The 26,899-nt window shown below is 45.4% G+C and overlaps 1 protein-coding gene across 1 annotated transcript in view; it reads left to right on the top strand.

Annotated features, from left to right (window-relative positions):
- Positions 1–25,724, top strand: part of efnb1 (ephrin-B1) — a 55,316-nt gene extending 29,592 nt beyond the window's left edge. Inside the window, exons 3-5 of the mRNA XM_034597202.1 lie at positions 16,408–16,500; positions 22,305–22,418; positions 24,788–25,724. Coding sequence (XP_034453093.1) covers positions 16,408–16,500; positions 22,305–22,418; positions 24,788–25,179 — 599 coding nt within the window. The 3' untranslated portion in view covers positions 25,180–25,724. The remainder of the gene's footprint in view (positions 1–16,407; positions 16,501–22,304; positions 22,419–24,787) is intronic.
- Positions 25,725–26,899: the final 1,175 nt, after the last annotated feature.

Genomic DNA, 26,899 nt, shown 5'->3' with positions numbered 1-26,899 from the left:
GGGTAAGGCCATGAGGCAGTAAGCAGAGGCAGCCTGTCGCTGTGCACTCCTCTTCCCCCTTGATTTCCTGCGTAGCGGGCAGGGTAAGCCTGATCCTTCCCGACAGCTGTCACTCTCCATCTCAGTGTACCATCGTGGACTCTGACACACATCGACTTCCCCACCAGAATACAACATGCTGCAGCCGAGCACACGCTATCTCACCTCCAGGAAGATTGCCTCGGTGAAATGCATAACGCCCCCTGCTCGCAGCGACCGGGCCAAGTTGTTTTCATTCTCGCTGCTGTCGTTTCTTTGACTTTGCAGGTAAATCCTGTGAAACTTTCTGCACTTTTTTTTTTGCCTGGAAACACAGAGTGACTGATAAGCACTTTAATATTCCAGGATAAATTTGGAATGGAAAAGCTCTATTTATTTCCATACTCATTGAAACACGTGCGCTAAACCCAATCTATGAAAAATAATAGCCAGGAATGAATTTGACAAATCGCATTTGACACTGTGGGATGATGTTTGTGCCGCTTACACCTGACAGGATTAAGGTTAGGAGCCATGTTGCATATCACTGACGTTCACACTCCTTAGCGTGGGCTCTTCTTTTGTATCTGTTGTTTTTTCCTCTTAACATCCTACACATTATACGCCCCTCAGTCCTAAGGAATCCTCCGTCATTGGCTAATATGCATCCTGCGCTATCTACTTCGTCTTCTTCTTCTTCTCTTGTTTTGACCTTGGGAGAATCGAAGGTCAAGTTTGAAATCCCTGGCCCGGCTGTGGCAGATCACAAGATCCTCCGCTGCCCTACATTTGCGAGGACGTAAACACTGACAGCATATGTGCACACGTGCTCCCACGCAAGTACCGACGGTATTAATGCCAGCGAGCTCGAGAACATGAAAACACACAAATAAGTAAAAGCTGTCAAATAAATACAAACACGGGCAGGCTTGTAGCTCGATTCAAACACCATAACAGTAACCTGATCAGGAAATAGAAGTGTTTTAAGAGTTAACATAAAACGACCACAATTGCATTTGACACATTCGGCACATTTGAAAAAAAGACAAAGGCATTTTGATTGTCAGATTACAGTGCTGTTAATAACTCGCACATTTCTAACTGGCAATTAAATGATTTTTTTTTTTTTTCTTCAAGAAATGACAACTGCTCACATGAGGTAACCTCCCCCTCTTTAAAATCACACCGAAACATTTTAATTACAAGCCAGAAACACTGTGCAGGATTTTCCTTGTGCATCAATTATGGACTTCCCCTTGTGTTGCTTGTCATTAGTAAAGAACGGAAGACACCTTGTTTTATTGCTTTAAAAATAACATTTACACAACCTGAACCAATGATGAATCATTGTTGCACACATTTCAATCCATCCTGCCTAAAAATCTGTCCGTTTACATTATGGGATAAAGAAACCTAAAAGATGCGTTTCATCATTTCACTCCCATGACTGTAGAAGTTGTTGTCCACACCTTTAAATGGTTCTATAAACCACTTTACTTACTTTAGTCCCCGTATATTTCGGGTTTTACAAACTAAAACTAAAGACTTTTGAAGTTTGCTGAGGACTAACTCAGAGTAGCTGTCATTGATGTTACCATTTGGACTTTTAAGAGGCTAATCGCGGAGCCTTAACGGATTTCATTTTCAAAGTAAACCCTGCTAACAGGTTGGGTTAGCCCCGGTGAAGCAGCAGCACGGCCGGGGATAAGGAGATTTAACCCCCCCACCCTCCCTCCACTCCCCCCCCCCACTGTGAGTGAATATGGCCCAGTGTTTATTAGAGTGCCATAGTAATATATGACTTTGTGCTTGCTTTGCAAATCTATCCAGGCTGCCTCTGCTGCTTCCTCCTCTGGATATTTCATTCGGAGAGGGTTAGCAGGCACAGCGTTATTGTCGCTGGTTATTGCCTTTCGTTTATTACAGAGGAGTTTGTTTGGAGTGGGGGTGGAAGGTGGTGGTGGTGCGGGGAGGACATGAGGATTTTCTTGTAGAGGGAGGGCTGTTCACGTGGCCGCACAAGTGAATGGTAACCATTGGTTACGGCTGAACCCCCGCCGCTGCTGAGATGAAGCTGATATATTCATTTATTCATCTCAATTAGTCCACGCCATGCATCTCCAAACGCAGACACTCATCCTTCCTCGGCTGCGCTCCATACTTATCTTATTAGAATATTTTATCCTGCGTGCAAGTCCTCCCTCGATCCCTCTCCTCGTCTGTGTCATCCCTTTCTCCCACTCCTCAAACCATCCTTTTCTTCTTCCATTATTCTGCTCTCCCACATTTGGAAGTTGTTTGTGTGTGTGTGTGTGTGTGTGTGTGTGTGTGTGTGTGTGTGTGTGTGTGTGTGTGTGTGTGTGTGTGTGTGTGTGTGTGTGTGTGTGTGTGTGTGTGTGTGTGTGTGTGTGTGTGTGTGTGTGTGTGTGTGTGTGTGTGTGTGTGTGTGTGTGTGTGTGTGTGTGTATGTGTGTGTTTAGGTGCTGTGGGAAGCCTGTGTTCCAGTCATGTTTGTTAACTGATAGCCTGTCCTCTCAACACACAGACCGCGGGAGACCACAGAGCAAACTCTGCGAAACAACAACACTGTTGATTTCTGTTTTTGCTCCTCGCAGCTAATGCAAACTCATTTGCTGAATGACTCTGTTCTCTGTGAGCAATTTTCAATTGTTGAAAGTAGCTTTTTTTTTTGTTCCATCTGCTATGCAGAAAACGTCTCTGTGGTTTTGCAGCCCGAAAATAGCTGCAGGCAGAAGAAGAGGAGACATCTTAAGATGAGCTGGAAAGATGCATGTTTGGAGTAAGAGTTCACAGTGACGAGGAAAAGTAAATGTAGGACACCAGAAGATGAGCATCATTGTCCATGAGGCAGATTGTATCGGACAATGGTGCATCGCTGTATATAAAAAACATAAGTGCAGGATAAAACAATGACAGCCCATAATCTAAAACACTCCAGAAACGCATATTTCCCTTTCCATCGGAGATGTCTGAGGTTGTTTGCCCTCTGCTTTGCCAACAACACATATTCTCAGTGTCTTTCTTCTCCGGCCAACAGCTAAGCTCAAATCACAGCTCTCTGTCTGTCAGACGGAGCTCGCTCTCCCTCTCCACCATCCCTAGAACAGTGGTTTCTCTTTTCCAAGGCACACTCTGAAATGGCTTTGTTTTCCGACAACCATTCAGTGGCACCCTCAGCCCGGGTCTGCCAAGAAGTCCGCCTCCCCGAGCTGGAGCCCGGGCCTGTTTACACAAACTCATCGGAGAAATATGGATGTATAATTATAGAGGCTGTTAGTTTTAATGTCGCATCCTCGCTATGGAAACCACTGCATGCTTGGTCAGCTACGATGAGGGGCGGCTGATGAAACCCTGACCAGGGATGGCGTGAACATTTCTGCGGGAAAGGTTTTGGGGGAGCGAGGGAGGAAAAAGGAGCTTCTTGATGGGATCGAATCGGTGCCGAGCAAAGCAAACAAACATGAATCACAAGGCGGTGATAGAGATTGCTGTGGTCGTCCGACGCATAAATACAGAGTCTAAATACTGCACAGCAGGCCGGGACCAAGCCCGTTTCTGTGAATTCAGCTCGGTGGCAAAATGTCTGTGTTCCATTCCAGCTCGACCACAGGCTCACAAACACAGTAACAGGAGCAGACAAACACACAAGAGGCGTGTGTGCGCACAAATACACAGGCATAAATAAGCACAAAGCCACATAAGCAAATTCAAATATATATATATACTTATAAGCTCACACTAGCATGCAAATAGATGCACACAAAAAAACAGGGGATGCGTCTGCAAACATCAGTCCTCCTCCTCTCTGCCTGCGTAATAGAAGATGCTATATGCTTTGTGCATTTGTTAATGCGCATTGAAGAGAACTAGCTTAGCAGAGCACACCATTCTTTCAGGCAGCAGTTCCATGGGTATGAATGTGTGTGAGTTTGTGCATGTGCAGCGTGATGGATGCTGACTGACACTTCAGGTCTTCAAATGTGTACGTGTTGTGTTTGACCTCAGGCTGCGCCGCCGCCGCGAGCTGATCATTCTGGCGATGGCGATGGAACAATTTTTTCGTCACCGTTGCAAACCCGCAATTTCTTCCTCTCCTCACGTCCCTCTCTCCCCTTTTTCCTTCCTCGACTTAATCCCTCTCTCCTTCCGCCCTTGCCATTCCACCTATTTACACTCCTTCTTAGACCTCGCCCTCCTCTGCCTCCTCTCTCCTGCACAGTGACGGATCCTTCAGGAAATTGTTTCGAGTCTGCCAGACATTTTTGTGTTGTAGCTGTTTATTTGTGCTGGGTGAGGGGGGGTCCGGAGCCTCAGTCTCTCTCCCGGCTCCTGGACTAGAGGTTAAGCTCCCGAACTCTTTCACCGCCCTGCACCAAAACACTCTGATCCTCGATCAGCGTGGCTTTACCGCGTAACCGATACCGGGGATGAGGAGAGAGGAGCACCAGAGAGGATGTAATCAGTGTGTGTGTGTGTGTGTGTGTGTGTGTGTGTGTGTGTGTGTGTGTGTGTGTGTGTGTGTGTGTGTGTGTGTGTGTGTGTGTGTGTGTGTGTGTGTGTGTGTGTGTGTGTGTGTGTCATGTGCGTCAGCTTGCTGGCTTTGTGTGTATTAGGATGTAATCAGCAGCATTTTCTCTGTGGTCTGCTGTGCTCTCTGATTGGGGTTTTGGCGAATAACAGGGGAAGGGAGGAAGAATGTGTCTCTTTTCCTGCTTCTTGTGTTGCAGCCGCGGCCTCGGAGCTGGAGGAGCCTCCGCTGTGGTTTGGGGCTGCGCTCGAAGCTCTGGCGCTTTACACATCAGCTGCATCAAACCCTTCCATCTATTATATATCTGTCTGTCCCTGAGTAACCATGTGTCTCTCAGCGTGTGTGCGTTGTCGCACTGACTTGAGTCCCATGTTGGCTGCAGTCAGCTTTGTTTAGTCGCCCCTATGTTAGCAGGTACAGAGTATTCCCTCAGGGTTTTAGCCACACATGCTCACACATACACACAAGTGCACGGACACAGGGACACACACCTGTGCACTGTCCTCTCTCTCTCTCTCCCCCTACTTGCTCTCTATCTCTTCCTTTGTTCCGTCTCGCTTGCAGATTTTGTTTTTTGCGGACAACAGATGGGCCGACATCGACTCTCTCCTCTATGACAAGTACAGTCTCTGTCTCCTGCTCCGTCTCTCACATCTCTCTCTCTCTCTCTCTCTCTCTCTCTCTCTCTCTCTCTCTCTCTCTCTCTCTCTCTCTCTCTCTCTCTCTCTGTCCATGTCGCTGACTTGTAATCTCTCTGGTGCTGAAATGTTTTGTCATCTATTTGTTCGGGGCAGATTTCAAGCAAGAAAAAAAATCCTAAACATTGAGTCATTCCAGCCTCTCAAAAAGTGAGGATTTGCTGCTTCCCTCTGTTTTTTATCACTGTGAATTAAATACATTTACCGGTGCTAAGACATTTTGGAAACATCACTGTGAGCCCTGGGAGAGTGTGATAGCCATTTTTCATTATTGTCTGGCATCTCGCAGACTCAACAATGAGTAAATTATTCCAAAAAATTATCTGCATGTCAAAATCAGTTAGTGGTAGCTCGACATCTTTCCATTTCTTTCCAAAGTTTCATTAGCCCGAATGCAGATTTTTCCTCTGAGCCTTAACGCCTGCAGTGTACTCGTAGAGATCAACTATTGGGTCTGCGCAGGTTTTTAAATGTAGGTAAACCTGCTAAAAAATGGATGATTGACATTCACAAAAACCATGGCTTCTTGCCAGTGTTGCATCTTGCACGATACGAAGACCAAAAAATCGCTGTTGCACGTTGTTCCCAAGATGTAAAAAACACACGTTCATTGCTATTTACGCCGATGTTCGCTGTGCGTCGTGATGTCCGGCCAGAAAAGGTCCATTCTCAGCATCGAGCCAAAACAGAGATGAAAAAGAAATGAGCATGTTCACTCCGAGTTTTCATGCTTCCATCAGTGCGGATAAAAACTTGTGTCTGCTGCAGAGTCATTTGACCTGGGAGTGAGTGCCGATTGTATTTAGTTACTGTGTTTGTGGGTGGGGGTTTTGTGACCAGTGGAAAAGTGGCTGTACTTTGAATACCTCATTGGCTTTGTTTGGCATTACGATATTTGAGCTTCCAAGTGCCGAGCCTGTGGTGAGAGGTCTGTTTGTTTGTTTGTTTCCCATCTTTGATGTGTGTTATTGTGCTGCGGAACACGGGCCTGGCTCGGTTGTCATAACGCTCTTCTGGAGGCCAGTTTGAAAAGGTCAGTGAAAATGAAGCTCCCTCTCTCCGCAGAGGATGAATGGACACAGTGTAGGAGCCCCACGCACATACAGAAGAGCCTCGCACACTGACACACACACACACACACACACACACACACACACACACACACACACACACACACACACACACACACACACACACACACACACACACACACACACACATCGAAACACATTTCAATAAATGCACGCACACACACAGTCCCTGCAAGCACATTTTTTTTACACGCACCAGTACGAGCGGCGAGTTCTCTTAGGATATTTTGGCCTCGGCGGTTCATGTGCGTTAACTTGTTCCAGGGCTTCGGCTCTGGTTTCCCTTCAGGGGGAGTTAGCTCACAGATTAGCTCTTTAGTCCGTCTATATTTTTTTGGAGCCTCGTGGCCTTTGACATGTCACTTCTATCTCCCACCGCATTCCGATCCATCCCAGCGCTTCTTTTTATCAGGCTGATTTGTGGCTCGTGGAGGTTTAGATCGAGCAGGGCGACTCCTCTGCGGAGTCCAGAGTCCCACATCAACTATAGAAGAGGCCAGAGAGAGGACAGAGAGGATCAGTTTTATCATCTGTTGGGGATTTAGCGAGTGAACCATGGTTCACCTCATGTGATTATCAGTGCAAATGAACCAAGACGAGAACGTCAATGAGTCTCCTGCTGAGAAACAAACTCACCGAGCGACCCTCTGAGGGCGTCTGTCAGCTGATTACACATGCGTAACCTGACAATACCAATACCACCCACTAACACTGATGTTCCTGATGTTGTAAAGAAAAACTACTGGGGTTTACAAAAGCTTTAATACAAAGACAGTTTTTTTATGGACACAATCGTGGGATAATCAAAGCTCTTCTCTCTGTTTTTCTCTTCTGACAACCTGTAATTTTGTAAGTTTTATTACAACGAGAAAGAAAAAGCCCAGAACACTCAGTTTGTTTTGAATTGGGTGGAAAAATAGGATTCGACAAAAATAAAGTACCAAAAAATGGAAAAAGTACAAAGACTCAAACATCTGAGGAGTCACAGAATAATTAAAGGGAAAGGGAATAACTTTTTTTCTTTTCTTATTTTTTTCATATTAATAATGGGTCATTTCACCTCTATGAGCCTCTGGAAGAGAAATCAGTCACAGAAAAAATTCTTATAATTTGAGGTTAGGGGTCAGAAGTGGACTGAGCTTCATATTCAGGGGCCACGAGCCAAAAAGTTGACACAAATCGTGTAAGTTCAGCTTCACATCTCAGGCTCACACTGATATTATCCAGGTCATCAAGACAAATACAGCTGCACAATTACAATATATAATTGTTCACCTCATGAAAAGGGCCTGACCCACTATGCAGGCTAATTTGTAGTAATAAGAACAAACAAAGAAACAGCTAATCATTATTTGATAAAAGAAAATTCGATACATAAATGAATAAATGCTTAATTAATGCTGTAATTAATTAATTAGTGGTAAAGATTAACAAAAGATTAATGTTTTTTTTCTCCACAGTTTTCCCCCTTAGTGAATATGTTATCCATCTGTTCTCCATATTTTGAAATTTTTTTTCTTAGTCGTATAATTTCATGGCAGTTCGTCTTAATATTCTCCCCAGATCATTATCTCCTTTGTCCCATTCTTTTGGCATTCTCCCCGACTTCTCTCCATTATAAAAGGATGGTTAATACAGAATTTAATGAAATGATTAATTTCTTTATCTAGAATTTCCCAGAACAATCTCAACTCTGCGGCATGCCCAAAGGATATCGTGCTTTCAATTTGAAGTCGGTTTAACATTTTATTAGAAATAACTGAAAACAAGTGAGGATGTCATGTTGACTGATTGCTGATGTGGAGGGCAGTTGGGGGAAGAGCGTGCACGGACATTTCTGTGGTATGAAGGAAGGTGCATGTGAAAGGATTAATGAAACGCTAATGTGTGTAACTCCCCTCTGTTTTTTTACTGGGATGTGTATGTGTACTCATTGTGTAGTACACACATAAGCTCACAAACGAGCCCTGAACGTACACACACAAACACACATGCACACAAACACTGGGGGGGTTAGGAATGAGATAAACAATTCAACTCAGCCACTCCCACATGTACAATATTAACCTTTTAGCTTGTCCTGCTTGTGGATGAGAGTGTGTGCGCTCCAGCATGTGTTGCATCTCTTCTAACCTTTAGCTCTGACCAATAGGAAGGTGATGTTTTTTCTCTGACCCAGTTTCCCCTCTGCTTATTTCTCTGAACACGCAACATTTCAGCTGCTATTAGTCAAATGATGCGCTGTCTGCGAGGGGGAGTTCGGAGGCAACTGTTTGTGTGTGTGTGTGTATAGCTCTCAGGGCATGTTTGTTCACCTGTTAGTATTGTGTATTCAAGGGTGCTAATGTGTGTGTGCCCACTAGGGTTGTGCCAGTTTTTAAAAAATAATCATGTAATTGATGGGGAGCACCAATTACAGCAAACAAAGAAAAATAACAGTCCCAACCCTCTGAAGGCTTCTTTCTTCCTCTGGTGCCGTTGATCCTGTGCTTATTTAGTTGTACACAGCAGCTGCTGGTCAGCGGGAACAAAAAGTCTGCAGGCCACCTCGTCAGGCTGTGTTTTCTGTTTCTCCCCCTGCTCATGATTCCTATAAAATTGCTGAGGTTTTCTGCGGCTGCAGCTCAGCCCAGTGATATCGGTGAAAAGAGCCATTACAGCCAATTAGCTACTCTGTCATTAGGGAGGGCTGTGTGGGCTACTGGCAAATTCTCCACACAACAGAATACATTATAGCAAAAAAAAGCTGGTAAAGCTGAAATAAAAAGCTAATACCTAAAAATGTTCCACACGAAGCAACAGCAGAGGAGCGGAGGGCTTGAGTTTTACAGGCAGTGTGGTTATGAAATGAATATTGGATACTTTGGCCGCTGTCGTTGCTTCTCATAACTTTAACACTATATGCAACCGCTTATAGTGTTATAAGTGATCAGTCCCCTCCCCAGGTTATTTTTGCTTTATTGTGCCAATCGACCGCGTTCAGACTTTTATGATCTGCACTCCCCCGGTGCACACCTGCCAGATCATGTGGGGCTCAGCTTAGAATCGCGTGTCCACATTTTGAACAGGCCTCCTTCTTTTTTTGTGTTTGTTTTTTGTGTTTGGTGTGTGTGTAGAAAACAGGGAGGGGGAGGGGGGGAGGAGGCATGTGTGCAGGAGGAAAGGTTGAGGATGCGATGTGCTCTAAGATGAGTCTGTCTACATCTGTCATGTTGGAGTGCGCTCAGTCTGTTCGTGTTTGAGACAGATGACTTGCTCCGCTCCCCAAGGTCCTCCTGTTATTCTGCATCCTTTATCTCCTACTGATCCGACAGACGGCCCTGCACACAGCCGCGTGTGTGTGTACTTGTGTGGATGTGTGTATGTGAGATTTTCTTAGGTGCACATCCTGTGTTGTGTGTTTTTGTGCCCGAGCATTCAGGACAATGTTATCCTCTGTTATGTCTCTCTCTCTGTGTGTGTGTGTGTGTGTGTGTGTGTGTGTGTGGGGAGCAACATTTGTGCTGTGTACCGGAGCACAGGGCTTAGCAACATGCTGAGTTGGGGAATGGGGAGGGGAAAGTGCGGCAGTCTGAAGCCTCTGCCCTGCTAGATTCGCTGGAGAGGTGACACACACACACACACACACCTGCAGCTAAATGATGCAGAAGCGCTCTGTGTCTTTGTGTGTACAGGCGCTGAGTGTTGTACAGTCACACTCACACACGGACACTTTGGGAGCCGCTGACAGCTCCCCTGCAGAGGTTAAAGGCTGCCATGGGTAGTCTTGAAGCACGAGCCCAGTACGGCCGGACAATGCAAGAGCATAATGCCCAACCTTTAGTTTGGTAATCTGGGATTGTCTTGACTGATGTACAACACACACACACACACACACACACACACACACACACACACACACACACACACACACACACACACACACACACACACACACACACACACACACACACACACACACACACACACACACACACACACACACCCATACACACACGACTCGACTAAAAGATGATGCTCAAATGCACATGGTTGCAGAGGCCAAAGCGCACAGGAGAGACTCAGGGGACAATGCAACAGAAATGGTGAGAGTGAGTATATGCTTCCTCTGCTTCACAGAGTGAAATCACCTCCCACTTCTTCTTTTTTCCAAAAGGAGATCTCCTCCTCCCCCCCTTCCTCTCAACTCCTCACTTCATCACCTCCTTCCATATTCCCTCGCGGACATATGCACGCACACACACACACACACTTGCACGCAAGCACACTTCAGACAGATCAGGTCTCACCCCTCCCCAGCTCGCACACTCTCTTGTCTTAAAAAAAAAAGGAATCTCCTGCTTCCTCTCCTGCCCAACACTCCTCTTTCCATCCACTCTCTAAACACCTCGCTCCCCATCCCCATCCCCTCACCCCCACACACGCACACCTCGCCACTTCACCTCCCTCCCTCCCTCACCCCTCTGCAGCACCACCCAACCCTCCTCACCCCACCCCACACTATCCCATAGTGCTCTCTGCCGGGAGGATTTAGAGGTACCCTGTAATTTTGGTGCCGGAGGAGCTCTTAAGTCCTGCCTGATCTTCTGGCTATAAAGGCAGCCAATGTGTGTGTGTGTGTGTATACATGTGAATATGAATTTGTGTGTGTGCGTGCACATGCACAGTGTGTGCTTCAGTGTGTATTTGCTTCTGTTGGTCCAAGTGCTTACATGTCTATATTTTTTTCTGCAACCATTTCAAGTGTGGTCGAACTTTTGTGTTTTGCGTGCATGCTCTAGGTTTTTGCCTGTGTGTGTGTGTGTGTGTGTGTGTGTGTGTGTGTTTGTGTGTGAGAGAGAGAGAGAGAGAGAGAGAGAGAGAGAGAGAGAGAGAGAGAGAGAGAGAGAGAGAGAGAGAGAGAGAGAGAGAGAGCAGTCTAATCAGGACACAGGAGAGGAGCTCCCCCTCTGGCTGTATACTGAAGCAGTGAGCTGTGCAACAGTTGTGTGCACTGGGCTGCTTACCACCTTAAACCTTGACACTAATGCTGCTGCCTTCTTACCATATATGCGCAGCAAAGCAGGCAGCAGGCAGCGATGCTCAAGCCGCTACATGCTGATGCTGTGCAAAAACAAAACAGGGAAAAGATATTACCATTACTGAAGAGGAAGATTAGAAAATCAGCTGTGTCCACGCACATTATTCAAAACCACATCTCTTCTAACCTAAATTCAATATTGAGAAACGTGCAGCGCTTGTGTTAAAGATACGACTGTTTTTATATTGTCTGCCCAGTTTTATTATCGCAAAGAAACACGAGAGGGAAACATCGGCCGAGCTGAGTGCACCTAATTCATCTGAGATGATATGATAAGTCGGAATGAATTTTCCTAGACGATGCCAAACCTGCGGAGGAGGCTTCAGTGGAGAGACGTCGAGTGAAGGGTTGGAGGTTGATTACTTGATTTCCATTTCTATTTCTAGGACAAAGAGAAGGAGGGCTGATGGGCTGGGACATCTATTTAGATCCATTTCAGTCTGCCATAATCAGGCTTTAGCCATGCCCTAATACTCAGGATTAGAAAAGGTTCAAAGTGCAAACATCTAGATCCCCCAGTATTATTCCAGTCTGCCAACCTCACTCTGTATGTGTTTGCACGTGTGTGTATGTGTGTGCACGTGCATGGTGGCTTGTATGCCAGATCTGCTGGGGAGGGTTATCTCTGGATTCAGGCCCATAAACCTAATCTGACCCTCCCTGTGCTCATTCAGGAGTGAAATATTTTGGTCAAATAGGCTGCCTTTTCCTTCGCCCCGCTTCGACTCCGGTTGACTAACGCAAACAAAAAGCGAGATAGGAATATTGCAGGTATGGTAAATAGCCATTTCTGTTGTGACGCTCTGTTTGACACAGACACACACATCCCTGACAGGCTGCGTTTACTCCCCGCTCTGCCTCAAATGGACGAAACAGCTCTGCGTGCTGGTGTTTTCTCCTTGATGCTAAGTGTGAGTGATCAGATCGTGGTCGAGTCTGTTTATGTATTTAGCTTTTTTTTTTTGAAAATGTAGACATTATTACTGGTGGTTACTGTGACTACCCGGTGCCGGCTTGGCTCGTCTGAGTGGAAGTCTGACTGCTGCGGAGAAGAGGGGGGGGGGGCGGTGTGTGAAAGGTAGCCAATGAATGTCACCTCTCATCCACTTTCTCATTAAGCAACCTGCTCTCTGTCTGTCACATGGGCTGTATCCATCCCCCTCGTTCGGCGCTTTGGGGCACGTGCACGCGCATTCATAGGCAGTGGAGCACACACACACACACACACACACACACACACACACACACACACACACACACACACACACACACACACACACAGACACACAGCCCAGTTGGTCTGTATGAAATAAAGCCCCCCCCCCCCTGGGCTGGACAGGAATAATAAGCAGCAGATGATTCATGATGGAGATGCGGAATGTATTCAGCAGGACCACCTGAGTGACCTCATTTAGCAGACCTGAGAATAAATATAAACCACCGCATCGCACTCCTCGCCTTAGATTGTGTCGTCTCGGCCCAGTCAGCCCCGCATCTCTCTCACACGTCTCCCACTCTTCTCCTCGGAGCACCTCGGGGACCTTCCACTCACTACCCTTGTGAAATCCGTGTGCGTTTGTGTACATGTCGGTGTGTGCATTCAGAAATATATGTTAATGTGTTAGCAGTAGTGGTGCATGTGTAGTATTGGAACGGGAGCAGTTTTTGCGAGCCAGCTCCTTCCCTTGTACGGCTTTCTGTTGGCTGATACTTTGTACTGTAGATATTTCCCAACATCAACATTTGGCACCTGGTTTCTCTTATGACTTCAGCAGCTGTAGATCTTTTGTTCTCCCACTAGTCACTCTGCGGCCAATGATCCACACCCACAAAAAGGGCCCTAAATCATACAAAAACTTCTCTTTGGAGCCGACCGCTTTATTTAAAAAAAAGGCAACATTCCTTCTTGCAATGACCAGTTCTTTCGGTATTCTGGACCACTAACATTCAACCGGTTTGCTCCACTAAATCATTAGCAGCAGACTGGCTCCCTTTGTTCTTCGTCCTGTCGTCGCTTTATCCCCTTGTGTTTTTATCTCCGTTGAGGAACACAGGAAGACCCAATTCCCCAGTTTCCGCTTTCCAAAACATGACATGACCGTTGGCCTTTTAATATCTGGAAATCCAGATTTGGATTAACGTCAGGGTGCGGGGATGAAATGAGAGAGAGAGAGAGCGAGAGGGAGTGAGAGTGAGAGAAAGAGGAGATAGAGTGAGTGAAAGGTTTTCAGATTAAAAGAAAAAAGCTGGCAGAGTGTCGTTGTGGAGTAGGTTATGGAGTTGGCAGGTATGGAAACGCGGCTGGCATAGCATCGTTTTTTAAAAAGTGATCTCTGACATGCTAGATGTAAATACACTGATATCAGACAGGGATTAAAATGACAAACACAGGAGCGCATGTTACTCAACAGACTGCAATTTTCTTTTAAAAAAGACATTCTAATGCACTGAGCAGTTATGTCTGAGGCGGATTTCCATCTTGAATAGTACTTAAAAGATGGATTCACATAAGGAAACGTGGTTAAAATTGGACACAGTTAATCGGATTAAGAATTTCCAACAGTTCAGTAAAAGGCCCTGAATTATTTGACATCTTAAGTGGCCTCGATACAAACAACATGTAAAGTGATCATGTCTTTATGAATCGAGGTCGCTTTCCGTTGTTAGCCTAAACAGAGGCCTCCGAGGGCCAACTTATCAACGTGCCACATCAGGGACGCAGGAGCCTGAAGGAAAAGTTAATTTAGATGACAGAAGTAAGTTAACACGGAGACGATTTGCTCTCCCCGAGTGGATATAAAATTCATAGCATGACGCTCCCTCTTAGTCAGATTATTCGAGCGCCTTTGAGCCGGATCTTCAAAGAGCTTATTTTTTTTGTATAACCTTGCCCTGGAAATGTTCAAATTGAAAGAAGAGGGGAAATTGGGTGGAAAATGGCAGGATGAGGTTAGCCCTCGTGGCAGCATCTGGGCCGCTCGAGCCGGGAGCCCGTGCTCCTTTAAGACTGGAAACGGGCTTGTTCACCTCACTGTCTTTCAATGTTCCCTTTAGCAGAGACATGCTCCCAGCACAGACTTTACATAAATCATAAGACGCACTTAGCCTTGAGTGTTCATTCACATTAATGCCCCACGTAAATTTGAAATCTGTGTGTTGCTGCGCTCAGCTCTGGCTTGGCCCCTCCTCGTATATATATATCAGTGTCCGGTTTGCTCATTCATGTTGAGTCTACAGCGAGCAGAGGGTGGGGGGTGGGGTTCTAAATGGCTCCTGACACAATGTTATCACAATCATTTTCACAAATTATCACGTACTCCAGCCACACTCACAATATGTTTGTGGTTGGCTTTGTAATTTAGAGCCCGGGCATGATCTGATAATGTAACATAACATTAGTGCAATTCATTATTTAGTTTTCTTCCATCTCACCCGAGCACAAAGCAGAAATCCCACAGGGCAACAAAATGTCAGCATTAATAATACTTAGGAATGACAAGGCATGAATCAACTAGATGAGCTTTCCCATCGCTGCTCAGCCAGATTCCAACACTGCTCCAGACAGCTTCAGTTTACAGCAAGGAAATACACATACAAACATCCATACATCACACGTACAGATGTACAGTATTCTGATGTTTGTGGTGCATTGTTTGGTCCCATGCAACCCCCCACGTCTGTAGCCCAGTCTGCCTCTTCTTGTCATCATCAGATAAGCACCCTCTCCAAGACTATCTCATCATAATGAGGGTGCCATCTGAAGCAATCACCCAGGGAGATGGTCATTGAGTTAAGAGGGAGGGAAGGGGAGGGGTAAAGCCAAATAGCACAGATAAAAAAAAAACTAAATGAAGTGAGCGAAAAAACAGACAGAGGGAGAGACCGAGACGGATAATATGAGGAAGGGAGAAACAAAAGCATTTCAGAGGAAGGGAGTTAAAACAGCAGACTAAGCGGAGATGGAGAGCATTTGGGGAATTCCAAAATTAGAGCTGCCATCGCATGCGCCCACACAGGCGCACGCCTACGCACACGCACAAATATATATACACACACACACACACACACACACAAACACACTTGCCTTGTGCTCAGCCGTTCAGTGTAAAGGTCAGAGTCACACTCTGTCTCCCTAGGTCATTATCATGATCCCTAAAATAGACAGCCAATTGTGTCGCAGCGTCTGAAGTGAATGTGACATTGAATAAACAACCCTCGACCCTGAGCTCCTCACTCAAGTCAAAGCAGAACGCACACTTTAAAGCAAATGGGAAGAAGCTGACACGCACACGCTCTAATATAGCAATGGATGGACACACACACACACACACACACACACACACATATGTACGAACATTAAGGGAGGCATTTAGCTCTCAGCACTACCATCAAGTAATGACACATGTGGCTCAGAGGGAGTAAGCAGCTCGAGGACTTGGCAAGCAGCTGGAACTCTCGCTGCCATGTCTCACTGCTAAACTATGCACAGGCCGAAAAACACACACTCCCTCGCTCTCTCTCTCTCTCACACACACGCACACACTCACACACACACACACACACACACACACACACACACACACACACACACACACACACACACACACACACACACACGCAGGACTGACCATGTTCCTCCTCTCCACCTCAACGCCCAACCTCCCCCAGCAGGCTCTAATGTTGTTCCATTCATTTGACTTCACTTTATTGTGTTAATGAGAGATACCGTTGAGAGGAGCTGGCGGTTGATTGAGGGTGAGAATGGCTAATCACTGGAACAGCTAATCAGTGCTTGTCGTAAATATTGATTAGTTCTGTGCGTTATGGACGTGCTCATTAACCAGTGTGTCATCTTCTCTCCTCCTCTTTGTCCTCTTCTTCTGCTGCTCCTCTTCCTCTCTTCACCCTCCATCACTTCTTGTCTCTCTCCTCCTCCTCCTCCTCCTCCTCCTCCTCCTCCTCCTCCTCCAGCAACCTCCAATGGCACAGTCGAGGGCCTGGAGAACCGAGAGGGGGGCGCGTGCAAGAGCCGAGCCATGAAAGTCATCATGAAAGTCGGACAAGGTAAATGTGCGCTCACCTCACATGCAGAACACAACACACTGCCACTGGTGCCTTAAAGCCATGTTTCACTTTGGTGTGACATTTTCATTTATCGCCATGTGTGCCTAGCGTGACTTTGTTCGCCACCAGCCTCTGACGGGACCTGCTCTCTACAACTTTGAAGTTGCATTATGAAATGAGCAGGCCACCGGCGCTGATGGGTTTTAATTTTTTTTTTATATATGACTTCTTTAGTGCCATTACCAAGGGCGGAGGGGATAAATCATCATCATTGTTCTGTGACTTTCAATGATGTCACGTCATAATGATGGGCTTAAATTATTCCATCATTTTATAAAATGATGTTATTGAAATGAATAAAACCAAGCAAAAATAAGAAATAATCAATAAACTCATTTTATAGGCAATTTAGCATTTTTTGCACTTAATATACTGTTTGTAAAATTTACAAAAAAATCGTAGTCCTAACATTGTGATATAGTGAACATCACAATATAGGCCGTGTTTACAATAACAGCCAATAATGTCCAAACTAGCCATGCTTTTCCAAACGTGGTGATTTCAAATCTCTGGGGGGAAAAAAAATTTGTCAACAGGAAGTTGTCTACAATTTTAACTTCTCTCCCGAGGCATCATAAACCAGCATAACTGGTTTACAAAGGAGGAATTGATAATGGAGTGTAATGCTTTAATCAAATTTAATGACATATAATTACACACACAAACAAATCCCTCCAGTGTATAATAAAACTTTTATTAACTGTTTACACAAATGTACAAATTAATCACACACGTGGGTTTAAAACACAAACAGAGAGTTTGCTCGGTTGGCATAAACATAAAGACATTGATATAATTATTGTAAGGCCTTCCTTAATATATAGAATACAATCAATTCAATTCATATTTTCATTTTCTTCCCCATGTTCATATAAAATAATAGAACATGATTCATATGATTACAACTGTCTTATACCTAAACGTTTTAGTTAAAGTCAAAATACATTGATAAAAACCCTTAAAACCCTTAAAATGTGTGGTTACTACAAATTGCAGCACATTATAGTTTGATATAAAATATTTAATTATTAGTATTTAATTTTTAATATTTTTTATTGTATATTCAGGATAGAAATGGGAAGAAGTGGGTTTCAAATTGTGTATTTGATAACTAATACAATGATGGAAAATAATAGAATGGAAAATAAAATAAAATAAAATATAAAATGTAACACACAAATGGTAAAAGTTCAACATGAAAATATTTTAAATCAGCTTTCTATTCGGGCAGTATGATAATATACATGTTGAGATGTGTCTGACCATACTGTTGATTCAGAGGTCACTGTCCCTTTGATCACTCTCGTTGTATTAGGTCATTGCAGTCAATGCTGCAGGTCGATAAGCAGCTCTGCTTCATGGACTGCACTATTGGATTTGCTGGAGGTTTTTTTCTGGCTTCACTGTGATGAAGCACTCTAACTTGTGAAGTGTTTGTTTGGGTTCATATGTTTGTCATGATACAACAGTCCCATCTGACTGGTTTCTCAATGTAATCATGATCTATTTCGATATCAGGCTGTAAAAAATTACACATATTTAGTTAGAAGATTGTTTCCATATTCCCCAACTCTATTGGCCTTTACCGGAGTTTTGAATAAATCTTTTCATAGACAAACAAATAGTGTCGATCGTTAAGTAATAACATGTAAATAAGACATGAGTGTGAGGATCGACTTCCTCCTGTGATGTTTGTCAGATGTTCCTCAGCCTGACTCTAGTAATCACAGAACGTGTTTGAAACTGGAATGTAAGGGCCCGGTCAGGGTAAGTCGAACTAAAAATGCTGGAAGTAAACAAACTAGCTTTGTTTAGATATCCTCGGACACAACATTTGGTTTGCATCGGGCATTTCACTTTTAGATGCAGTTTAGTTCAATCTGTGGACATCCGTATCCTGGTTTTGACAGGTTATAATACACAGATGTGTTACTCTGTAAACACTGGGCCTTTTCCTTGGTTTGGTTGTTTTGACTGAAACTGACACCAACCATCTGAGAGGAACATCTGCCTGCCGTGATGATTCCAGCTTAAAAGCTGGATCTCAACTTGTCAAAAACAAACAGGGACTCGCTGAGAAATCTTCTAAGTGTATGTGAGTGTGTCGGTGTGTGTGTTTGCGTGTGTCGGTGTGTGTGTTTGTGTGTGTATGCCTGCAAATTTGTGTGCCGACATTTGACTGTTGGCTAGTGGGATGACAGCAGCGTATCCTGGCAGCCAGTAGGAGAAGAGAAGCTAACAAGCTGCTGATGCTAGCAAGGTCTGAGTTGGAACAAATTCAGCAGATCCAGTGAAAAACACCCGACCAGCCATCTCCGAGACAGACAGGCATCGCATTATCTTCCCATGTAGGTCAATTAGAGCACCCGACATCACCGGGGTTGTACCACCATCGCCAAATCACAACACGGCTGCACAAACTCAGGCAACAACAACCACACTTGTGCACTAAACTATTACCCCGGAGGAAAAACAACTCCCCGAACATGTGAAAAGAAGTTTGAAAGGAAACGTCTTATTTGAGGAAAGTTCTAGGAAAGTTCCTCTCAGCTTCTGTGTGTGTTTCTGTGGCTGCCGGTTGCTCCTCAGCTTCTCCAGCGCCGTGCACTCGTTTCCCCAAAGCGTTCTGAAGCGAGCTGTCACTCACAATCAACGTGCCCTAAAAACCTTGTTAGAAAAGATGCTGCCGGCCCAGCTGCTACTACTTCCTCTATATATATGTACTAAATCTATTTCTGTGGGTGGAATCCTTGACGCATAATGTGCCCATCCAACCCAGTAATTATTTGAAGACCGGCCGTGAGAAATTAGAGAATTGACAGAAACTTTGATTTAACTGCTGCGGACACCGTCCTGGGGATTTCTTTTTTTTTTTTCGTGAAAAAATAATGAAGGCACCATTAGGGCTGCAAGTGGTGAACAGATTTGCTGATTAATTGGCAAAAGGGTGGACAGAAAATGCATTTGATAGTCATTTATACCACTGAGCCATTAACAAGCAAAAAACTGCAAACACTTGCTCGTTCCGAAAGTGAAAATCTGCAGCTTTTCTCATTATTTAATTATAAACTGAATTTAAGTTGGCCGGTGGAGTGTCGGTGAGACAAAAAGACGTGATTTGAAGACATCACTTTGGCCTCCGGAAGCCTGTGAAAGGCTGATTATCTGACGTTTAAATCAATGTATTGAAAAAAGTCCCTTAAAAGACTGAAATAGCTCTTATATGCAGTATTATTAGACTTTATTTTCTACAGCCACACACACAGACACACACACACACAACTTGGCCCTGCTCGGCTCTGACCCAAGATGGTATTGTGTTTAAGCCACATTTCCTCTGTCTCTGGAGCTGAATGCCAACACTCTCTGCAGCCAAGTCCCCAAGATCTCCCCATATGTCCACTCCTACTCCTTTTTTGCCCGTTGCACTATGGATTACAATTTCTTGAATCATCAGAAGAATGCAATATGTTCCCATTCTCTTAATGTTACTGTCGTGGAAATTTATCATGAGATTTGAAATAATGAGTTTCTCAGACCGGAGTTGCCTTAGAGTTTTAATTATTAGCTCTGCAGAGGGTTACACAGCCAGCAACATGGCTCAGAGTGCAACCACAAGAAAGTTAAAAAGGAGGGTTTTTATACAATGTGATAAAATGGGAAACAGAACAGACAGCAGACAGGGCCGTCTGCTGTCTGGCATCACTGTTACAGAAAGGGGAATCAAACCCAGCACACAGTTGCACAGGTGGTGGAACTTTGAGGTTGCATCAGCTAAGTGCACAGAAAACAGTCAAAACAGTAGTAAGACATTGATCAGTGGAATTTTCCATTACATTACATTTGCATTTTATCGTGGCGACACTCCCGGCTCAAATCATGCAGAATTGTGCATCTGCAGGAAGTCACGCGCCCAGACGCTTCAATGTATAATTGTGCTTTAAATGCCTCCTGTCCCATCTTTTGTCTTTATATAAGATGTGAGGTAAAAAGGAACGGAAGCTGAATGAACGGGGAAATACGAGGAACCCATATTTAATACATCCAGCTCTGTTCAGCACTCTCTTTCTCTTCCTGCACATCATGTCACTGTGCTCATTAGAAATATGTTGACTCACTGCCTCGCACGCATCTCTCTCTCCTCGTTCTCTCCCCCTCTCTCTCTCTCCCAACATATCTGTCTCTCTCCTGTGTTGCTCGATCATTGTCTCCCTCGCTCGCACCCCCCCCTCCCCCTGCGTGCCTTCTCCCTCCTTCTGGCGGGTTGGCAGTTCTGAGGTAGTTGCTGTCTGCATAGCTCAGGGAAATGTCAGCAGCACACACAGAAAAAATGGGTCAGAACATTACAAACGCTCGGCGCACATGCTCAGAGGTTGACGCACAGTGTTGGTCTATGTGTGCGGAGTGAATCAGATCACTGTGTCCTCTCATATCCTCTGCCATGCGTGAATGTTCCCACTTCTCACTCCTGTCTTTTCTCATCAATTATTGACGGCACACAACAGCTCCTGGCTAGATCCACCACCGCTGCTGCAATCAGCACGGAGCGGAGTGGTGGTCTGGACGTGGACAAGATAGGCAAGGATCGGTTTGAAAAGTTGTAGTCACAGAGAAGTGGATACAGCCATGTATTTATGTTCCTTCTTTGTCTTTTCCCCCTCTCTCTTGTCTGGTGTTCAATCTGCCAGACGTCCCACACCCGAATCATTTCTTTCGACAAGTCTCGGCCGAACCCGGGATGGAAATAGCAAATAGACTGCTAGACTGTCAGGCCCTTTTCACACACACAGCACTCATGCACGGCCACACAGACTCGCCACGAGGGACTCAAATGTAAATTGCCTCCCCACACGCCCTCCTCTCTTTCTCTCTCACACACGCCTTGAGCAGGCCTTTGGGCAGAGGCAGATAAGGCCTGATAGAGGAGAGGCATCTGATAGCGTGCTGTGGAATCCATCTGACCGGCTTCGCTAATAGTTTATAACAGCCCTCCGTCTGCCGGCCCTGCCCTCGTAAAAAGCCACGCCGCGGACCCACCAGTATTTACCGCACAAAGACTTCAAAGTGCGCGTGCTGAAATCACAACAGACAGACAGATAAACTGTCTGTTTCCTTTGCGTTCCCCTCAGAGCGTGTGCAGCCCCCTCCCCGCCGCTTCTACTCCTCTCCTCGTCTCCCGCTTCTCCTCCTGCATGTCCTGCTATTCTCTCCTCTTCAAAAGTGTGCCAGAGTTAAAGCCGGAGCAATAAATAAGGCATATTATGGCCTTTTAACGTGATGAATAATGTAAAACAATAAAAAGTTAATATATAACTACTTTACCCTCATTCTGCCATGCCTAAGTGTATTGTAAGTATATTCTAGGTGTGTGCATATATGTGTGCATGTGTATCTGTGTGTGTGTGTGTGTCTCATGAATGTGTCAGCGTTGGAAAGGCCTGTCTGAGTGTTTGCTGAAGGAGCTGCTGATGTAGATGTGAGCTCATTTTTTACGACAGGACAGGGATACCGGCGTGTTTCACAGACGTTTGCTAACTTGTCCTTCCTCTATTTTGTGCTTTCATCTTCACTCCCGAAATGTTTTCAACACAAGCAAAGATAACCTTCTTACGTATAAATGATATATCAAGAGATAATAAAAAATAACCCTCGCTGACGCAGGGGAACGAGTCGTTGTAATTCAGCGCGTACATCTTGCCAAGGCTCACTCTCTGTGTGTGTTTTGTTTTTTGTTTTCCCCACAGTTCCAAATGCGGTGAATCCAGTGGCGCCAGAGACTCCTGAAGACAACGCCATACCGGAGTCCAGTCCCAGCCGCCCGCCTGACCATGGGGGGCCCGAGATGCCAGGAAACCCTGGTGAGCAGATTGACCAGACACTCCAATCACAAACTGCTTCGTGAGACCCTTCGAAGGCTTTCTAGACTGCAAATAGTTTAGCAAGATAAAGGTTTTTGAAACGTAAAGGAAAAAAAACGAATATTCACAGCCCCAAGGGTTCCGCTAATAATTAATCACATTAAGCTGAAAAGGAGAAAATATAAATCACAGTTGACTCACCCAGAGTACGCATTCTCTCATATGGCTCCTTCATGCCGGGGGCGTTTCTTTTGATTGCTGTGGGTCAACGTGCGAGAATAGGTGTAAAAAAAAACAATGTCGTACAGAACAAAATAACACTCATCAAAAAGGTGGTTTGCAGTTAAACAATACGCAACCACACCCAAAACAAACACAGCTCACCCTGAGTCACTGTACTTAATTATACTGTACACAAAGGTTGTTCTGCTCCCAAAGGAGACGTGCAGTTATACCGCTTTATTAAATATAATTTTTAAACCTCATTAGAATTGCAGATCGATGAAGATTAAAAGCGGAGATAAGTGAAGGAGTCGCCTCCGCCTCGCTGGAAGCTCTGGGCACTCCTTTGCTTCCTGTTTTCACCGGCACCTTTCAGAGCTGCTTCCCACAAGAGGAACCACTTCTTTCTTTTTTTTTCTGAAATCACTCCCCACACTAACTTTTTGACTTACTCCACAACTTTGTGTGCCGCAAACTTCCTCCTAGTACAGACTGCCTGTCTCAATGTGATAAGCCGTCCTCATTTAATAATTGCTTATTTGACATTAGTTTCCTCTATAAAAAGATTTCCAAATGTCACTTTCCCCCCCATTCTCGGGCTTTTACCTGTCTACCATTGTTAGATCAGTGATTATGTCAAGTGAAGGAGTGGAGGGTGGAATGAAGGACGTGTCGTTTTTCTTTTTTTTGAGGAGGCTGATATTTCAGGAATGAGATTTCTGACAGCCTCTCTCCAGCTCTCTCCCTCTCTCTGCTGCCCAGATTTTACGAAAATTCCTCCCGCCTCTGATTTCACTGATAAGACTGGAATCGGTAGCTTTCGTGATGTCATTACGGTTGTGATAAGACGTGAGGCGCAGCTCCCCCCCCCCCCTCAAGAAATGGTTAAGTGCAGAGTGGTCAGCGGAGTGCGGAGACACAGTCATTAGTGGGGATGGTGGTCTCTGGAGGAATGAGGCTTTTGTGTGTCTCTGTGTGTGTGTGTGTGTGTGTGTTTGAGGGGTGGGGGTGGTGGTGGTGGAGGGGTCATGGACAGTAAAGAGGTGGTGCTGGCAGGAGGTGGTGGGGGGTTCCTGCTCTTTTGGCAGCAGCTGCATGCATACATGGAAAACAGATTTGCTTCTTCTCGGATTTCACTGGAGGAGTCCGTCATTCTCTCTCCCATCCAGTCACAACCCCCCCCCCCCCCCCCCCCCCCCCCCCCAATCCAGCTCTTCAGACAAAAAGGATAAATAAAATCAGATGTTCCGATATGCCGTCCTCATTTTCTTCTTTTTTTTCCACCCTTCATATCTCACTTGGCCTTTGCCGAACGTGGCCCCGACGTTCCATGTCAAGAAAAACCTGCCGGGGGTTAAATCTTTATCGGAGCAGGAATCTTTGTTATGTTGAGTGACGACTGCAGATTTCATTTGGAGGCTATTTTGATTGAGCTGATTCAATTAGATTACATCAATGCGACTGTTGCGTCGCACGGAGCAAACAACAAACAGGGCTGTGATCAGAGTTGATTTAGTACCACAACAGTAAGATCTAGATATGTCAGGACTGACTAGCTGTAATTGTTATTACCCTTCTGATTGTTTAGAAGTCTCTCAGGAAATTATTGTTGCCGGAAAGCGTGTTGATAAATCTTGTGTTTTATTCCATGAAAACCAAGGACATCCCCAGGGTTAGGAAAATGTTTTTGTTGGACCATCCAGTGCTCTCTCTGCAATATTTCAAAGTAAATATTTATTCAAACAAATAGTGACAGTTCATTCACGTTCCATTTGCAAATGTAGAGCTGCTAAGTAAACTGTTTTAATAGTTGCCAAATGAGCGAAACGAGAACAGGCGACGCTGCCGCAGGGCTTTTGTATCCCGGGCCATATTGTCTACATATGGCAAACTAGAACTTCATGGCACACGTGAAAACCATCATTTTGATGTACCTGTTTGAGGTTTTTTTTCATATAATAAATCTCAGAGATATAAAATAGAAATATGGGGAGAAGAAAGACGTTCTCCCGGTCATACAAAAGTTAGACGACTCTTCCTTTAGAAGAAATAAATTGACGATACCCCCTCCTTGTCTGACCCTCCCTTCCCCCATTATAACTCATACGCAGTCCCTAACCCCTGGATCTTTTTATTTCTCTCTCCAGACACCATGAATCAGGACCAGGGTTCCTCGTCCAACACGGACAGCATCTTCGGATCCAAGATGGGCCTGTTCCTCACCATTGGCGCTGGCTGCATCATCTTCCTCCTGCTCATCCTCCTCCTTGTCATCCTGCTCATCAAGATGCGCAAGCGTGCTAGGAAAAACGCCCACTCCCAGCCCCGCCCCTCGGCGCTGTCGCTCAGCACGCTGTCCAATCCCAAGATGCCCGGGGGCACAGCTGGCACTGAGCCCAGCGACATCATCATTCCGCTGCGGACAGAGAACAACTACTGCCCTCACTATGAGAAGGTGAGCGGCGACTATGGCCACCCCGTCTACATTGTCCAGGAGATGCCCCCGCAGAGCCCCGCCAACATCTACTACAAAGTCTGACATGCTCCCCACAGCCCGCGACAGCCAGGAGAGAGAAAGGAGGAGCGCTTGATTTATGGTCCTGGGAAGAACACCTTCCTTTGCATTCTGGGGACTTGATGCTTCTGCAAGCCCCTGTTATTTCTACCACCTGCTGCACAAATCTGGAGAGACACGTACTGACCAGTAACCAGCGGGGTTGTGAGCTGACTGATGAGAGGTTTATTCTGTTTGTTTGGGTTGTCTGAAAATCCCCACCCTCCTCTTCCTCCTCCTCCTCCTCCCTTCACCTCCCAACTTCTACGTCTCCCTGCTGTGCGCCAACAGGGGGGCAGGGCTGGAGCAAACCAACAGATGGAACTTTAGCTTCCTAGTTTGCTGTCCCCTTTAATGGGCAGGATATAACTTATCTCAGTTCCCTGAAGTACAGTCTGTGCTACACCCAATTAAACACACCACCCGAGCACACATAGCCAGGAACAGGCAGACACAGGCCCCAAACGCCACTCAGCCTGCAGTTTGTGTGTGCAAGCATAAAATTTGTGTGTGTGTGTGTGTGTGTGTGTGTGTGTGTGTGTGTGTGTGTGTGTGTGTGTGTGTGTGTGTGTGTGTGTGTGTGTGTGTGTGTGTGTGTGTGTGTGTGTGTGTGTGTGTGTGTGCATGTGTGCATGTGTGTGTGTTAGTCAGGGCTCCGCGCTGGACCAGGAAACTCTCCAGATAGCTCAGGTATCAGACACAGTGTGTGAAATAATGTGTTCCTCTCCCTTCGCACCTCTGATGTTTGCCTTACTTACTATTTTTGATGGAGGATTTCCTCGAACCCTGCGTCAGTTCACAAAGCAGTTGTATTTTGTTAGACTTTTCCTACAAGTGCACAATGTATAGAGTTGAATAGATCATCGTTATTACCCCCCATCTTCTCACTCACCCACGTCATCCATTGCATTCAATCTTTTTCCTCCCCCAAAAGAATGACCTTGACCTGGACTGTTGAAGTCGAGGTGTGTATGTGTATGTGTATGTGTAGGTGTATATTAGTATTTGTACATGTGTGTGCTCCTGGGAATACTTCCCTCTCCACTGGTCTGATGTGAGCTTTACCATTACCCTGGTATTTATGACCTACTTGTGTGTATCTGTGTCCTCTGGGAGTATATGTGTGTGTGTGTGTGTGTGTGTGTGTGTTTGACATGTCTAGACCAGTCTAGTATCCGGGCAGACTTATTGGCTTAGGGGTAAAACAGTAAGTTAGTGTATCATGCGCTTCAAAAACAAGACTGACAGACTAACGCTCTGAAGAGACAGACATGCCAGAGATCTCATAAAACCGATCTAGCGCTCTGGCTGGCATCAACTGAAGGTTTTTCGCTTTTTTCGTGTGTATGTGTGTCTGATGAGCTTTCAGGCTTTAAAAAAAAAATAGCAAGCAGGTTGATATTTGTTTGTTCCAGCTTCTGGTGCTACAGTGTAAGGATCAAACAGTTCGCCGCATGCCTGCTGCTAGGCGAGGTTGGACGTAGGTTGGGTGCTCGGCACTGATTGGCTGGCCTACATAGGTGAGGATGCCCTATATATAAAGTTGGATAGCGAGCCGCCGCGGAACATCGAGATGCATTATTGTCAGATGCCAATTGGCTGCCATCTGTAGATGAGTCAGTGGAGTGTGCAGTCAGTGGTGTCGCCAGCATGTGACTAATCTATGTGCCATCTCCAGTGCCCACACTCACCAGCCGGGGAGGAA

This window comes from Hippoglossus hippoglossus, chromosome 10 (assembly GCF_009819705.1).
Source record: "Hippoglossus hippoglossus isolate fHipHip1 chromosome 10, fHipHip1.pri, whole genome shotgun sequence".
NCBI classification, from domain to species: domain Eukaryota; kingdom Metazoa; phylum Chordata; class Actinopteri; order Pleuronectiformes; family Pleuronectidae; genus Hippoglossus; species Hippoglossus hippoglossus.
Note: the sequence above shows the minus strand (reverse complement) of the source record. Positions and strands in the feature narration are given on the sequence as shown.